The 16,494-nt window shown below is 53.1% G+C and overlaps 1 protein-coding gene across 1 annotated transcript in view; it reads right to left on the bottom strand.

The window, feature by feature from the left end:
- SGF29 (SAGA complex associated factor 29) overlaps positions 1 to 16,299 on the bottom strand; it is a 21,710-nt gene extending 5,411 nt beyond the window's left edge. Inside the window, exons 1-2 of the mRNA XM_075064676.1 lie at positions 16,191 to 16,299; positions 15,835 to 15,910 (exon numbers count right to left, since the gene is read on the bottom strand). Coding sequence (XP_074920777.1) covers positions 15,835 to 15,910; positions 16,191 to 16,265 — 151 coding nt within the window. The 5' untranslated portion in view covers positions 16,266 to 16,299. The remainder of the gene's footprint in view (positions 1 to 15,834; positions 15,911 to 16,190) is intronic.
- Positions 16,300 to 16,494: the final 195 nt, after the last annotated feature.

Below are 16,494 nucleotides of genomic sequence, written 5' to 3'. Positions count from 1 at the left end.
TCCCAGAGCCGGGGAGAGAACCCAGGATTCCTGGCTCCCAGCCCCCCCTGCTCTAACCCACCAGCCCCCACTCCCTTCCCAGAGCTGGGGAGAGAACCCAGGGGTCCTGGCTCCCCGCCCCCCCTGCTCTAACCCACCCATAAAACCCCAAACCCCACAATCCACACGCCCACCTGCTACCATTTGGTTTTCTCTGGCTGGGGGCCCCCCAGGGGTGGCAGACATAGGGGTTTTATCAGGGTTAGGGTTGGGTTTCCTTCCAATCCCCTCCCCTCTCTCACCCTGAGGGGTTTCCGGGACTTGCGTCCTCCCTGGACCCTTCATTCAACCAGTTTGCCTGATATGGAAGTCAGGCTTCCTGGCCTGTGACTGCCAGGATCGCCTCTGGACGCTCAGTGCTTCACTAGCTCGCCTCTAGGCGGCTGGGCCAGAGGCTGAGCTGAGCCACAGCTCATATCACGGGTGGGAGTTCTGCAATTTCCTGCCGAACTCCTGGCTGAGCCCGGCTGGCCCTGGGGACTTCCTGCTGTTTCATTTACCAATTTGTTCCAAACCCTCTATTGACCCCTCAGTGTGGGGCAGCTCCTCGGCTCTGCCACCTAAACAGAATGGCTCAGGTGTGGGACTCTCCCGCCCAGCCTCCGCAGCCAACGGCCTTATCCTCCCCGAGTGCCCCTTCAGCACCGTGATCCTCCACTGGCCCCACAGCTTCCTGCTGCTGAGGGACTTTAGTTTTGTGTCTTTTGCTAGTTGCTCTTCAAATTCCTCTTTTTTTTTCTTTTTTTTGCCTGCCTAATAATACAAAATCTTGACTTGCCAGAGTTCATGCTCCTTCCTATTTCCTCCAGCGGATTTACCGTCCAATGGTGAAAGGGCATCTTTTCGCCTCTCCCTGCCTCTCTTATTCTGTTGTTTAGTCATTGGGGTAGTTCTTGGTCTGCTTACTGGGTTTTCCAATTTGGAGTACACATTTAATTTGAGCCTCTATTATGGTGTGTTTAAAACGTTTCCACGCAGCTTGCAGGCATTTCACTCCTTTTCATTTCCATGTAACTAGCTTCCTCGTTCTTGTGTATTCTCCTTTTCTGAGTTATTGCTCCTGTGGTGGGCTTCTTTGGTATTCCTCCCTCCCTGTCCCCAAAGAATGGTAAATGTAAGTACATGTGGTTCATCTCTGGTGACCTCTTGGACCAGATCCTGGGCTCCACTTAGGATCACACCAAGAATTGCATCTCCTCTCGGGGGTTCCAGGACCAGCTGCTCCAAGAAGTTGTCCAGAACAAGCCAGGGTGTGTGTGTGAAGAATTGATGAAGAGGGCTATGGTAAATGGCACAGATTGTAAGAGCTGGAGGGACACCGCACCCCAAGTCACTTTGGTCAAGGGAAGTTTGGTAAGGGAGAAATATAGGTAAAAACTTACAAATATGAGCTCTGTATCTCTACCTTTGGCCATGGTTTACCTGGAGCGTGAGGACTTTCCAGGGGTATTATTCTGGGCATTAGGAATCTGCTTCCCACTCCTGTTTTATGAGGTAAGGACGCTGGAGCCACATCTAAGCAGGGTAATATCAGAACTCGCAGCCAGAAGTCTGGCTCTGCCTCTCCTGGCTTATCTGTGGCCAGCAGGGAGGGCTGCGGGGGGAGAAACGCCCTCAGGCCTTTGCTAGCAGAAAGTAACCGTTTGTCCCCAGGGGAGGGTTTGGAGAGTCCGCTGCTTTGCCAGAGTCGGCTCTTATCCCAGGGAGTTTACGGAGACTCACCAGGCTGACCCTGTCCAGGGAGAGGACGGTGGCTCAGGATAACGTCACCATCGGCTTTTCGAGGTTTGCTGTGCATAGGGGAAGAGGCACCCTGTTGTGGTTTGCAAGCAGGTGTTGGGCCTGATCAGGGCAGGACTGAGCTGCTGCACGTGGCTCATGACTGCCCCTGTGCTGGACGCTGAGGCGAGGAGAGAAACATGCGAGGCTCAAATGAGGCTCCTGGCCTTGTGTTTGAGACAGTGAAAATCATGGTACAAGTCGTGTCAGAAGCGCCAGTGGTTACAGGCCCTGTGGGGCACCTCTGCAGCCACTGCCTATTGCTAAGGTGTTTGCCAGAGGGTCCGGGGGCATTGTGGGACCCCTCCCAGGAATGGAAAGAAAGCGACTGGGAGTGGTGGGTGCTGCCACCAGGTGCCCGGAAGCCCCAGGTCTGTCCGATAGAGAAGTTGAAACTGCGGCTACTGCCCTAGTCGCCGTTTCTGGCCGAGTTCGGAAATCTTGTGGGACCGGGTGCAAATTTCATGTCTGCAGTTTTCAAAAAGTGACGGGTGTTGAGCGGAGCGAGGGATGTGAAAGCTGCTGCTATCACCCAGTGACTAGTGGTTGGTGGAAAGAGTCCATGGGGCGCTGAAGTCTATGCGGACGCTGTATGTTACAGCTAGTTGCTCCCTGATTTGTTATTTGGGTACAGGAGTATCCCCTGCAGAGCCTATGGGATTTACCCCCTTTTATCTCTGTGATGCTGACAGGCCAGCTCAGGTCAATAGGCTGATTCAGTAGCGGGTGACCACCAAAGAAACACTAAGTGAACTAATGTTCATTGAGTGCAAAGGGAACGTGAATGCTCTTGTCTTCACGTATCTATAACCTGTTGATTGGTATCCATTAGATTATGTATATCCCTGTACTTAATTAACCCCACATCCAAAGTGTGTGTTAGCACTGAGATGTGAATGTACTTTACTTCATGAAAACTAAGGAAGGCTCGTTGTGGGCTACTCCATTACCACGCACACAGCGTCTAGCCCGGTAGTGACGTTCACCCACCAAACGCGACTGGAGCCTTGGAAATGTAAAGGAAGAAGGTTGCTAACTTCAAAGCAAGGGCCACTGAGTTCTCAATGGGAATTCACAGACACGGTCTGCATTCCTCATGTACCGCTGGGCAAGGAAGGCCCACGTGGGAACAGAACCGAGCTTTCTGGGCAAAGGCATAAAAGATTCCTTGAAACTGTTTGGCCATTCACAGGGAAGCCTTCCACATGGAAGAGACAGATCCCCAAAGTTACTCTGGGTATCCTTGGAAGACTCATGGAAAATCCCAGATCACCACATCTCTGCTATCGCTTTGGACTTACAAACCTGGGTTCATCTGTTACTCTGTTTTACCTGCTTTAACCTCTCAAGAGCTCATTCCCTTCGCTGAGCTAATAAACCCTTAACTTGTTTACTAGAGAAATCGGCTGCCAGCACAACCTCTGTGTGAGATCAAGAGTATCCGTTGGGGTGAGCGACTGGCCCTCTAGGGTTGGGAGTGACCTGATGTGATGTGATGTTAGTATAGCGACCAGGGTCACCAAGTCCTGTGTGTCTGGGTGGAAAGATGTCCGTACGGGGACTGTCCATGGCTCCATGGGAATGGAGTGATCCAGGAGCGCACAGTTGTCACTGGCTTGGTGAAATCTAATGACAGAACCACACCCCCATTTTGAGGGGCCTGCCCTGTTTTCTGACAGCCTGACGGGAGACTGCCCCGCTGTCTGGAGTGACTCATGGCTGCGAGTGTGAATCTCCTTCACGAGACAAAGGCGAGGAGACCCCTAGGTTTCATGGGAGGCTCGTTGGAAGGCAGCACGGAGGAGACAGGACGGCCTGTGGGGAGCCGGTCCTGCCTTTTCAAGAGAACGTGAAGGCTGTGAAGGACCTGGTGCATCAGAACCTGCTAGGAGCCAGGCGTCCCGGAGAGCACGGCCTACTAGGCAGGCTGCAGCCAGGCCTCGTTGATTCCAGTGAGGAAGAACGAGATGCAGGATTGCTGGGAGAGACCTTTTGAGGCGACAGAGCAAGTGAACGAGGTCACATGATGCAAGGACACCCCACCGCAGGGCAGCTGTGCAAACAGAGTATGGCAGTGGGATGGGAGGCAGATGGGGGAGAACCTGACTTGTTGGGCTGGTGAGGGATCTGGCCAGCGGGGGTAAGGAGGAGACTGCCCGGAGATCTGGGAGGGTTTGCACCCAACCCAAAAGCAGGCGATGTGGGCCCCCTTGCTATAGCACAGGGAGGGCCTTTCCGAGCGGCCAGCTGTAACTAACCAAGCAGTGTGCTCCAGGGAGCAGGGCAAGCCGGACTATAAGGGCTGAGGCCTTTTTCTGCAGTAAGCAGCAGCAGGCAGCCACGAGCTAAGAGGCAGAAAGTCACATCCTCACATTCCCTCTAAATTCCATTAAACCAATGTCATATGGTGCTGCACAGAAGGCTCCTGTGCTAACGGTGCCCAGCATCACCAGCGAAAGAAACTGAGCTTAAGATGCTTGAAGAAAACTTTGTTTGACAGCGTCTGTCTGGCAAGGACCCACCCCGCCAACAGCCAGGATTGTGAAATCTCTACTTCTATTCTTTTGCTGTACTGCCTCCCACTTCTCTAGTGTTTAACTTAGAGTTTCGGTCTGGTTCTTTGATAGTTTCTGTCTGTGATGTAACTAATTTTGCAAGATTTAAATCAGCTACAGTGCTGGGGTCTGACTGAGTAAGGACTGTTTGGTAAGGGCTGGGCTGGGGGAAAAATGCTGCTTTGTAGCACTTCAGTTCCCGACTGGTTCCGGCCCAGCTAAGGTGCTGGGGTCTGACTGGGTAAGGACTGTTTGGTAACGGCTGGGCTGGGGGAAAAATGCAGCTTTGTAGCACTTCAGTTCCCGACTGGTTCCGGCCCAGCTAAGGTGCTGGGGTCTGACTGGGTAAGGACTGTTTGGTAAGGGCTGGGCTGGGGGAAAAACGCTGCTTTGTAGCACTTCAGTTCCCGACTGGTTCCGGCCCAGCTAAGCAGGTCTCAAGTTTCACGGTATACACTGGGGTCCAAAGGGAAGTTCTCTGGAACAACGCCAGGGTATGGTGAGTGGCGTACGCGCCGAGGGCACATTCTGTGTTGGTAAGTGGTGATGAACAGAGGTTAATGATATTACGGTGTGAGGCCCTTTCACTGCCAAAGGGCCCCACAAACCTGCAGATTACCCTGAGCCCTAGGAACACGGTAAGGGTAGTGTCTTTCACCCAAAGCCCAGGTCAGCGGTGCCTCAATTAACTGGGTCACGCCTTGAGCCCACAGAAGGCTACAGGAGTGTGTGGGTAACCGATGTGTTGGCCAATGCGGGCAGCATAAGGTGTTTTGGACTGAACAGATAAGAGTCTAATACAATAAGTAACAGCAGAGTACTGGTGCCTTCTGACAGAAAGGATCGCCACCTTCCTGGCAGAATGACCTCCCAGGAACAACAAGAGAGAACGAGAAGGAAGAAAAGGGACCAGGAGGGCTGGGGGCTAGTTGAGGAACCCTTCCCCCCCCCCCCCCCCCCGCTAAATAGGTAGTGGGACGAGGCCTGTGTCCAAGGGGAGGGATGGTTCTGCGAGACAGCAGGATCGGGCCCTGACAAGCAGGCAGGCAATGGAGAGAGACCGGAAAACATGCTGGGCATAGTGACAGGAGTAAGAGGAGCACATGCTGGGACCACACAGACTCCTGGGATGATAGTGGAATGGTGATATCTGGCTTGATGCAGGTGTCACTGGGAGATAAGTGATTCAAGGAAAGAGAGTGAGAAGTTAACGGCGGGTGAGGGGCGGGGGGCGGATTAAGCAGTTGAACTTTGTGGAAATGTTAAAGCAGGAACATGTTATAGGAAGAGAATTCTTGATTTCTTTGCAGCCATTCTGAAGGAAAATGGGCCCTTTTCCCAAGGAAATGGTCTGTAAACAATCCATTGTGAATAACTACTGCAGGCAGAGAGACAATCTGATTTCAATCATTTGACTATGGACAGTTTAGTCGCAATCACTAAAAGAACATAAGGGGTTTCCATTGAAACTTAACCACCTGCAAATGTCTAAAAGGGAACGTAATCTGTGCACAGCTGTGTAACAGTAACTGTTAAGAACAAGAGTGTGTGTATAAAAGGACCTAAACCGACACTCCTGCTTTGTAAAGCCTGTTCTGTAGGTTCAGGATGAAATTGGTTTTGTTTGTTTTAAACAATGCCACTAAAAATCCATTTGATCTCTCATTCAAAGCTGCAAAACTGACAGACACTTTTGCCACTTATTACCTTTGGGTACTTCTATACTTTATAAAGTTTAATATTGTTTTAAATAAGGACCAGAGCATGTGGCAGGGGCAGCCAGAACCAGGAGAATGGGGAGAGATTCTGGATCCTTTTTTCTTGTTTGGTAACAAAACAGCAACTAAAAGCTGCGGTAATGACAGGAAGAGTGCCTCTCTGGAGCACCAGTGGGGGTGAGGTGCACACCGCAGCAAAGTCAGGAACACTGAGCCTTAAGGTGGCTGTGAGTAATCAGACTGTCCCTTTGCTAAGGGTCCATGAAAACGCCGTGAGCACAAAGGAAACAGTTACACCGTCTGTAAAAATGGCTACGGCTACTATAATGTTATACAAGTGCAGCCAGGGAAGGAACGTGCATTTTCCCACGACACGTGCAGTGCATACCGGAGAAGCGGCAAAAGACAACAAGGCAGTGGAAAAAGGCCAGACCAACAGCATACCGGGGGGGTGGGGGGGGCGCGGGGGGAGCGTTAAAGCAGCAAAACAAGCCATGATTAAAATGGTTCCACTCCTCACAATTGGAAGCATGGAAGGCAGCTAGAAATTGTTCATTTTAGTTTTCAGAATCTCCAAGGAAAAGCAAGAGCCAGTGGTGTGTGTGCTGACGGAAATGACCGAGCTGACAGGGCAAGAAGAGAACTGCCCTCGATGGCAGCACACGGGGGTGCGGGTAAGGGAGGCACCTGGCCAGCATTCAAGCAGGGCTCAGGTTCTGACCCTTCAGGAAAGGGAGGTGGGAAACACGTCAGTCCTGATACTGAGGGACAGGTTAACCATCCCTTAAAAACGCACCCGCTCAACCCCATGGAGAGAATTATATTAAAGCCGAGGCTAAGATTCCAAGAGGGTATTGAGCACACGGGCCTCAGAGAGGGATTGTCTAAAGAAACAGCGCAGTATAGCAAGACACCTATACACACCCACTTGTCATGTTGTTGTTAAGGTTAAACACTGGATAAACGTCATGTTAACGAGTAACCCGGGAACAATGTATGATGTGTACAAGTTTGGGAGAAACCTGTAAGCACGCTAGAAACGGTTACTGGGAACACACCGCATGTTAAGAAGCTTTACGCTACTAATGCTGCTCAGCTATTACCTGTGACTACGTACAGAAAGCTTGGCACAGCACAGAAACATTACAAACCTGTCCTGCTGTATAGAAAGGGAACCTGAGGTACGCCCCGTCATGAATGTCATGACTAATCAGTGGGATAAGTCCCCTGCCTAGAGAACAAAGCACAGGGAAGCATGGGGGTAATTCCTCTGTTTGCCTGCAGCCAGGAAGGAGATTTGTAAAAGGAAGGGGTATTTTAAGCAATAATCTGCCACCCTCTAAAGGGGGTAGAAACATTTTCGTTGTGTCTTTCAGAGCTTCAGGAAAAGCTGGTGCCAGCTGAAAAGCAGCCCAGAATCCCACAGATCTACTGTTGTGATGAAGATTGTGTTGCGTGCATGTCTGTCTGTCTTGTGGCTAGCGCTGTGTATTGTGTTAAAAAAGGAGGATACTGCGTTAGGCAGAAAAGGATTAATGAGCACTTTAACGGTATAGAAAGAAATGTTGCAGAGGGGCAGAGGCCAAAGAACACGTCTGTTAACAGGGAAACATCCATGGCTGGTGAAGGATGGTCGGCCAGAAGGAGGGGCTGCTGGACTAGGGGGGAGCGAGTAGCCAGAGCCTGTGGGGACAGGGATAGACCCAGCTCGATGGTGCTGAGACTGGCCAGGCCCAAGGGCCTTGAGACCTGCCTGGGCTGGGTTCAGATGTTCACTAAACCTCCTGTGTTATGCTGCCTGAGTCACTGCAGGCTAGAGATCGGCGGCATCGCTTCTCTGGGGGTGGGGGCCCCGAGTGAGTGGACTCCCTGCGGGTGCCCACGACGAGAACCAAGCATGCTGAAGGCTCAATGAGGTGCACTCCAAGGAGGTGGCAGGGACAGAGGGTCTAGCCCCAAAGAGAGAGAGCAGCCTTCATGGAGGGATGTCACACCGAAGGAGGTTACTCCCAGGGGCCGTATGGAGCTGAGAGCGCCCGGGGCCTGGGAGTCCATGACAGCTGCATAACTAATTTTGCAAGATTTAACTCAGCTAAGGTGGTGGGTCTGATTGGTGTGACACAGATACCTCGGGGGGAGTGCCCTGGCTCCCCTCATTCATTCGCTAGAACTGTGATATTGCAGGTAAAGCATGCCACGCGAGGTACGGTTCTCTCAACCCGGGAGGCGGTACGCCAAAGCGGGTCAGGACTCTGATTTAATGGGGTCCCCGGGGCAGGCGTTAGATTTGCTGGAGTCTGGGCCACAGCCCAAGCCCGAGGGCTCAGGTTACAGGCCCCCCTGTGCCGGGCGGCTGGGCTCACGCTTTGGTCCCCCTTCCTGGGGTCACGTAATAATTTCTGTTGCCAGGAGGGCGTCGCAGTGCAATGAAGTTTGAGAGCCCCTGTTATCGAAATAGGTGCCTCATTAGTGCAGGTGAAGTTAGGAGAGTGTGTGAAACACGCTGTGAGTTGGAGAATCGCCAGGTATCAGCTCCTCAGAGGCAACAGCAAGGAAAGTAACAATGCCTGGGTGGGTGTCGAACAACCATCACCAGCCATTGTCCAGCAAGGGAGCTAGGATGCAATGACTCCCCTGCATGAGGCCCCACCGGGAGAATTGCTCCGCCTGGCCTGGGGACTCAGCAATGTCCCAGACAGGCCTGGACTCGTGTGTCCCAAGCACATGGACTGAGGGTGTAAAACAGACACAGGGGCCCCATGTTGGGTCTTTCTCCCGCCCCCACCTATGCTGCAAGCAACAAGGGCACTCAGAAGACTCCAACAAGGGGGACAGGCCCAGGCTTCAAGGGTGAAACCTGTATATTATGAACTGCAGTATGCCATGGGGTGAGAAACGCAGGATCTAAACACTGCCTCATGTCTTACAGGCTTGAGATTTAGACTGCGCTTGTTTTGTTTCCTTTGGTAACTAACTCTGACTTTTTGCCTCTCTTAGAATCACTTAAAATCAATCTTTTGTAGCCAGTACATTTTTTTACTGTTTATCTTTACCAGTTAGTTTGTAGGAAGTTTCTCGTCAGTCTGCTCAGGTCACAGAGGCTGGTGTACGTCCACTTTCCATCGATGAGGTGGGGACCCAATGAATAAATCTGCACTGCCCAGCGTGAGCAGTGCAAGAGGGTATGTTCCTGAGGCAGGAGGCTGGGGGCATTTGGCAGGTGCCTCTCTCTGTGTGATTAGGAAGTGGCTCTGGGAGCATCCATGCTGGGTGTGGGGCTCCACATGTGGATGGGCAGAGTGATAACAGCACCTGGAGGGGTTGCTGCTGGTCACTAGCAGGGCATTGCGAGAGACAGCGCAGGCTGGGCAGAGCTCGGGGGGCTCAGTGGCCCCCCAGCCCCAGGCTGGGCAGAGCTCGGGGGCCCAGCGGCCCCCCAGCCCCAGGCTGGGCAGAGCTCAGGAGGCACCGTGCACCCCAGCCCCAGGTTGGGGAGAGCTCAGGGGCACAGTGCACCCCAGCCCCAGGCTAGGGAGAGCTCAAGGGGCACAGCGGCCCCAGGCCGGGGAGAGCTCAGGAGGCCCAGTGGACCCCAGCCCCAGGCCGGGGAGAGCTCAGGGGGCCCAGCGGCCCCAGACCGGGGAGAGCTCAGGGGGCCCAGCGGCCCCAGGCCGGGGAGAGCTCAGGGGGCACAGTGCACCCCAGCCCCAGGCCGGGGAGAGCTCACGGGGCCCAGTGGCCCCAAGCCGGGGAGAGCTCAGGGGGCCCAGCGCACCCCAGCCCCAGGCCGGGGAGAGCTCAGGGGGCCCAGCGGCCCCAGGCCGGGGAGAGCTCAGGGGGCCCCCCGGCCCCAGACCGGGGAGAGCTCAGGGGGTACAGTGGGGCCCTGGCCCCAGGCCGGGGAGAGCTCAGGGGGTACAGTGGGGCCCTGGCCCCAGGCCGGGGAGAGCTCAGGGGGCCCAGCGGCCCCCCGGCCCCAGGCTGGGGAGAGCTCAGGGGGCACAGCGCAACAGATAGCTAAGGGTTAATGTTTCTTTTACCTGTAAAGGGTTAACAAAGGGAACCACACACCTGACCAGAGGACCAATCAGGAAACCGGATTTTTCAAAGCTCAGGGAGTGGAAGTTTTTGTGTGGGTTCTTTGTTCTGTCTGTGCTCTCTCGGCTGAGAGTGATTTCTATCTCAGTTCTAATCTTAATTTCAAAGCGTTGATACAAAGGTAAAAAACAACAGGCTTTAATATTGTTTTTTGTATTTATCATGTGTGTAGTTGCTGGAATGTTTTAAATTGTACTCTCTTTTTGGATAAGAGCGTTTATTAATCTTTTCTTTTAAGCATATTGACTGTATTTATTGTACTCTTGATAGCGAACCATCTTTTATGTCTTTTTCTTTCTGTTTATTAAAGCTTTCTTTTTAAAAACCTGTTTGAGTTTTTTCTGGTTAAGGTAAGGAACGAAGGGAGGAGGGAATCTCTTGTGCGTTAGATTTGACTAGTTGAATTCTGCATAAGCGCTCTGGTTTGAAGGGGGAGAATACTTAATCTCTCGGGGTTTGTGTTTCAAGATTGAAGCGGGAAATCTGGGAGTAAAGAGCAGGAAGGAAGTGTTATTTCCTTTGTTAAGACCACGGATCGAGTCTCGTGGGCCCCAGGCGAAGGTTTTTGGTGAACCAGAGTGAGTGCAGCATAATTCCTGTCTGGTGGCAGCGTATCAGATCAAGCTGGTAAGGTTAAGCTTTGGCAGGTTCAGCGATCCACACTGTGGTATGCTAAGATTGCAGAATTGGGACTTAACTGCTATAATACGGCCCAGGCTGGGGAGAAGCTCAGGGGGCCCAGCGGCCCCGGTCCCCATGCTGGGGATGGCTCAGGGGGCCCAGCGCCCGCCCCAGCTGGGGAGAGATCAGTGCGGCCCAGCGGACCAGGCTGCGGAAGCTCAGGGCGCCAGCATCCGCCAGCGAGTCTCAGGGGGTACAGCAGCGCCCAGGCTGGTGGAAGCCAGGGGTAAGCGAGCCCCGCCAGGTGGGAGAGCTCAGGGGCCACGCCCCGGCCCAGGCTGGGGAGAGCTTCAGGGCGCGCCACAAAACTGGCCCAGGTCCTGCCAGCTTGGGAGAGCTCAGGGGCAAGCCGCCAGGCTGAGAGAGCTCAGGGCCAGCAGTCCTGGCCCCAGCTGGGGAGGCTCAGGGGTAAGAGCCCGCCCCAAGGGCTGGGAGGAGATCTCAGGGGTACAGTCTGGCCCACGGGAGCTCGGAACCCCCCCGGAGGGTCGCGTCCCCGGCAGCGGGACGAGCTCAGAGCCAGCCGGCACCCCGGCCCCAGGCTAGAAGCCCCAGGCACTCGACAACTGGATTAGAACTCGGTTCGTACCGGGGCTGGGCTGGGGGAAAAACGCTGCTTTGTAGTCGATTTCAGTTCCTGACTGTTCCAGCCCAGCTAGTGCTGGGGTCTGGACTGGGTAGGACTGTTTGGTAAAGGTGGGATGGGGGAAAATGCGCTATTGTAGCACTTCGGATTCCCGACTGTTCCGGCCGCTAGCAGGTACTCGAAGTTCACGTATACACGGGGTCAAACGGAAGTTTTCTGACGCAGTCCAGCCCTCCCCAGATGTTCAGAGCTGCCGGACTCAGACTGCCTGAATTGCAGGCAGGAACGAGTCCCCGGTGATTATCCTGACTGGCCACCAAGAAACGTTTGTGCACTTATTGAGCGGGTGCGCGCTGTGTGCGCCGTGTAACATTCTGGTTTGGTAAGAGCTCTTAAACAGAGGTTAAGGATATTACTGTGTAAGGCTCTTTAACAAACCTGACAAGGTGGGTTGCCTTTGCCTCAAGAACAGGGTAAGGGGGAGCGCCTTCACTCTGAGTTCCTGAGTAGGGTAAGGGCAGACGGCTTTGCCTGGAGAACGTGGCAGTGGGGTTGCCAGGAACGTTAAAGGGGGGCCTTCACCTGGAGCCCCGAGAAGGGGGTAGGGGGGGGCGCCTAAATTAACCGGGTTCTGCATTGAGCTCATGGAAGGGGGTAGGGGGGGGCGCCTAAATTAACCGGGTTCTGCATTGAGCTCATGGAAGGGAAGGGTGGGTGCCCTAGAGTGTGTGGGTAACAGTGCCAAAGGGGTGACACAAAGATGCATTCAGGAGGAGGTGGACCGCACACTGGAGGTGGGGGTGACTGAATCAAAAAGCCCTGGGCGTCTCCAGTGTTGAAGGTACCTAAAAGGCCTAAACACACGAGGTTGTGTGTGGATTTTGGATTGGTGACCACTGTCACCCAACCTGACCTGTACCCCACACTCTCGATAAAGGACCTGCTGGATCTAACGGGGGGTTCAAGATTCAGAAGCACTCTGGTTTTGACTCCAGTGTACTGGCAAATTCCTTTAGCAGTGCTGCCCAGGCAAAATCAGCTTTCAGAGCAGAGTCTGGCCTGTAGGAGTTTAGGGTTATGCCTTCTGGGTTAATTAATATGGGGGCCACCTTCCAGAGGCTTGTCAAGGAGGTGCTGCAGGGATCACAGAGCTTCTCAAGGCCCTACGGAGACAACCCGGCTATGTTTAGTGACTCCTGGCGGACCCTCTGGCCAATGCAGGAATTGTATTGCAGAGGCTTAGAGAAGCCAGCTGTCCACATGCAACCCAGGGGCCACAGAGGTACCTCACTTAGGACACAGGGTGGGCAGTGGGCTCGGCTGCAAACATCTAGAAGATAATCAGGTGATAAGTAACAGTCAGCCTGGATTTGTCAAAAACAAATCGTGTCAAACCAAGCTGACAGCTTTCTGTGACAGGGTGACAAGCCTAGTGGACGGGGGGAAGCGGTAGATGTGGTACATCTTGACTTTAGTGAAGCTTTGGATACTGTCTTGCATAATCTTCTCATAAACAAACTAGGGAAATGCAACCTAAACGGAGCTACAATAAGGTGGGTGAAAAACTAGTTGGAAAAAACAGTTCCCAGAGAGTCACTATCAGTGGTCACAGTCATGCTGGGAGGGCAGAACGAGTGGGGTCCCGCAGAGATCAGTTCTGGGTCCGGTTCTGTTCAGTATCTTCATCAATGATTTAGATAATGGCAGAGAGAGTACACGCAAAAAGTTTGCAGACAATACCAAGCTGGGAGGGGTTGCAAGTGCTTTAGAGGATAGGATCAAAATTCAAAATGATCTGGCCAAACTGGAGAAACGGCCTGAAGTAAAGAGGATGAAGTTCAATCAGGACAAATGCAAAGTGCTGCACTCAGGAAGGAACAGTCAGTTGCACCCACGCAATGGGCAATGACCCCCTAGGAAGGAGAACTGCGGGAAGGGATCTGGGGGTCAGAGTGGATCACAAGCTAAATAGGAGGCACCAGTGTGACGGTGCCGCAACAAAAGCGAACATCATTCTGGGCTGCATCAGCAGGAGTGTTGTGAGCAGGACACAAGAAATAATTCTTCTGCTCTGCTCCAGCCTCAGCTGGAGGGTTGTGTCCAGTACTGGGGGCCACGTTGCAGGAAGGATGTGGACAAACTGGACAGAGTCCAGGGAAGAGCAACACAAATGCTGAAAGGGCTAGAAAAGGGGAGGTGTGAGGGGAGATTGACAGCACTGGGTTTGAGCAGACCCAGGGGGACAGGAGAACAGTTTTCATGTATGTCCAAGGTTGTTACAAGGAGGAGGGAGGAGAAGAATTGTTCTTAGCCCCGCTGAGGACAAGGACAAAGAAGCACTGGCTGAAATTGACGCAAAGGAGGTTTAGGTTGAACATTAGGAAAAAACTTCCTACCACATTCAGGTGGTTAAACACTGGAATAAATGCCCAGGGAGGTTTGTGGAATCTCCATCATTGTCTACCTGCTGTTAAAATCTCCAAACACCTGTCAGAATGGCCTAATAATAGCCCCTGCCCTGAGTACAGGGGACTGGACTAACGACCTCTCGAGGTCCCTTCCAGTTATGATTCTAAGACCCTTGAAGGTAGAAGCCATTCGAGCTGGCTCACCCACGAACCAAGACTCAGGTCCAATCCCTTTACTGGTCTGGCAGCTATTACCAAGGTTTGCGAGGGGGTTAGCGATAGTGTCATTCCCCACATCACCTATAACAGGCGCACTAACGCCAATCGGGTTGCACCGACAAAGGGACTAACAGGCAGTTACACTGCTGCTGACTCTGCAAGCAGTCGAAATGTGGAACAGGCACACCAAAGGACGAACTGTAGCACATGATAGGTGGGGGAGCTTGGGGCATATTCAGGAGGGTCCGTGATGATGTAGGTGTGTGATGGGGCACGCAGGTGCCAGCTCAGCATGTCTGGAGTCAGTCTGGTTTGGGGTAGTGAATGTCAGGTGTTCAGCCTCGGGTACCCAATGGCCATGCAGAGCGCGGCTTCTCAATAGGAACTCTGTCCGCTTTGGGAACTTGACTGGAACTCGTATGTGTTTGTATAAATCCTGTACTAAGATACAAATCCCTGTGTAGAAAAACTTCTCGAGAACTTTGTGTTAAGCCTGGGAACAATGTTAAGCCCTAAGACAGCTAAAGTAGAAGAAAAAATGCCTTTTTGCTTCAGAGAAGATAGAATCGCCCCCAACTCCCTTAATCAATTGCACTGGTGATGACACAAGTGACTGAGCCAAGCTTTTTGCTCAGAGGAGATAAGATCGCCCCCCCAACTCCCTTAATCAATTGCACTGTTGAATGAACAAGGTGTGACTGAGCAAGGTGGGAAGGCAACAGCTGCAACCCTTGGAGAGGGGCTGGGAGCCAGACCCAAGGACAGTAAGACCTGTCAAGTGGGCTCCTTAAAGAGGAGCAGAGACACTGACGCCCTTGGGGGTTAGAAGCCAGCACCTGCTTTTGGAAACACCCTCTGTTCAGCATTGGGACAATCCCCAGAAGGAAGCAGCACAAAGGCCCAACGGCCACAGACACAGATTTTGAATCTGGTACAGATTTGCATGAGAGGGAAGCTGCTATAAAGGTGAGGTGTCTTGCAGAGCCCCCCGGGTCTTGTCTTGTCAACATGGGAGCATCGATCCGGATCCGCAGAAGTCCAGCTCCACCCCCTCCCCCAACTAACTCACCTGGCCAGTGCAATTAGGGGGAACAACTAATTGGTAACAACAAGACGACAAAGTGTGTTTGTGTGTGCATAAGTGTAATGTGTGTATATATATATATGTATCTTATGCGTACGATAGCAATACATCTATTAATGAGGACTAATAGATGTGGCGTTTTGCCTTATTTCCCCTGAAAAGATCCTGTGCAGCACTTGAAGTGCGGCCCAGCATTACTTGCGAAGTAACTCCCTGCTTAATAACCTGGAGCTGGCTTGTTGTAGGACTGACTACAACGCTGTCTCTGGGATGAGATCTAAGATGGAGCTGACCTGGGGTGAGTGACTGGTCCTTTGGGACAGGGAGGAACCTGAATGTTGCTGTGATTCGGGGACAGACTGGAGCACCCCAGGGGGCTGTCCATGGCTCCATGGCGAAGCTGTGTCAGTGTCAGAGGGGCTTATATTCAATACTTGGTTGGTGAAATGTAAGTTCAGAACTCCCATCCAATTTGAGGTTTGGGCCCTGGTTCAGAACAGTCTGCCTTGAGGTTGGTACCCACGCTCAAGTCACTGCAGGACAGCCTGATACACAGGAGTCCTGGCTCCGAGTGCCCCTATCCCCTGCTCTGACTCATTAGACCCCACTCCCATCCCAGAGCCTGGGAAAGAACCCAGGAGTCCTGGCTCCCAGCCCCCACACTCACTCTTGTTCTCTGTCTGCATCCGCTCATGAGTTTTCTGGATGTTGACTAAGTTGTGCTCACTCCGCGATCGCTCCTCCTGGGGGCAGAGAGAGAAGGGGATAAGGGGTGGTGGCCTCTGCCTCCCTGTCACAGAGAAGGGGCAGGTGGTCCAAGGCCCACCACCAACCAAAGGAGATGGTTCCCCTAACCCGACTCCCTTGTCCCAAAGTCCTCTGGGGCTGGAAGGGCTCCCCAGTCAATCCCAGAGAACAAGGAGGCATCCCACTTCTGGAAGCCGAGAGGATGACAGAAGGCCCCTCAGCCCTGAGTTCCCACCAGCCCAGGGCATGTTGAGAATACCCCCGGGGCCACGTTACCTGCGTCTGTTTGATGAGCTGGTGCAGCTCTCCCAGGAGCTCCGCAATGCGCGAGTCAGCGGACACCAGAGCCATGGTGGCTACAGGAGAAGGAAGAAAATTAGCCACTGGAGTAGCCCCCCCCTCACCACCCACTATAGAAACTACCTCCAAATCCCAGCCCCTCCCATGCAGACTCTCATGATCCTCAAGGAGAGCGGGGAAGGGGGGAAACTGATGGAAGCTACAAGAACGCTCTGGACAGGAGAAGAGAGAGAAGAAAACACTCCCAGCAGGCCCTGGGGCTGGAGCGGGAGCCGGGGGG

The sequence above is a fragment of the Chelonoidis abingdonii genome, chromosome 4, assembly GCF_003597395.2.
Source record: "Chelonoidis abingdonii isolate Lonesome George chromosome 4, CheloAbing_2.0, whole genome shotgun sequence".
In the NCBI taxonomy this organism is placed as follows: Eukaryota; Metazoa; Chordata; order Testudines; family Testudinidae; genus Chelonoidis; species Chelonoidis abingdonii.
This window is presented reverse-complemented; position numbering and strand designations above follow the sequence as displayed.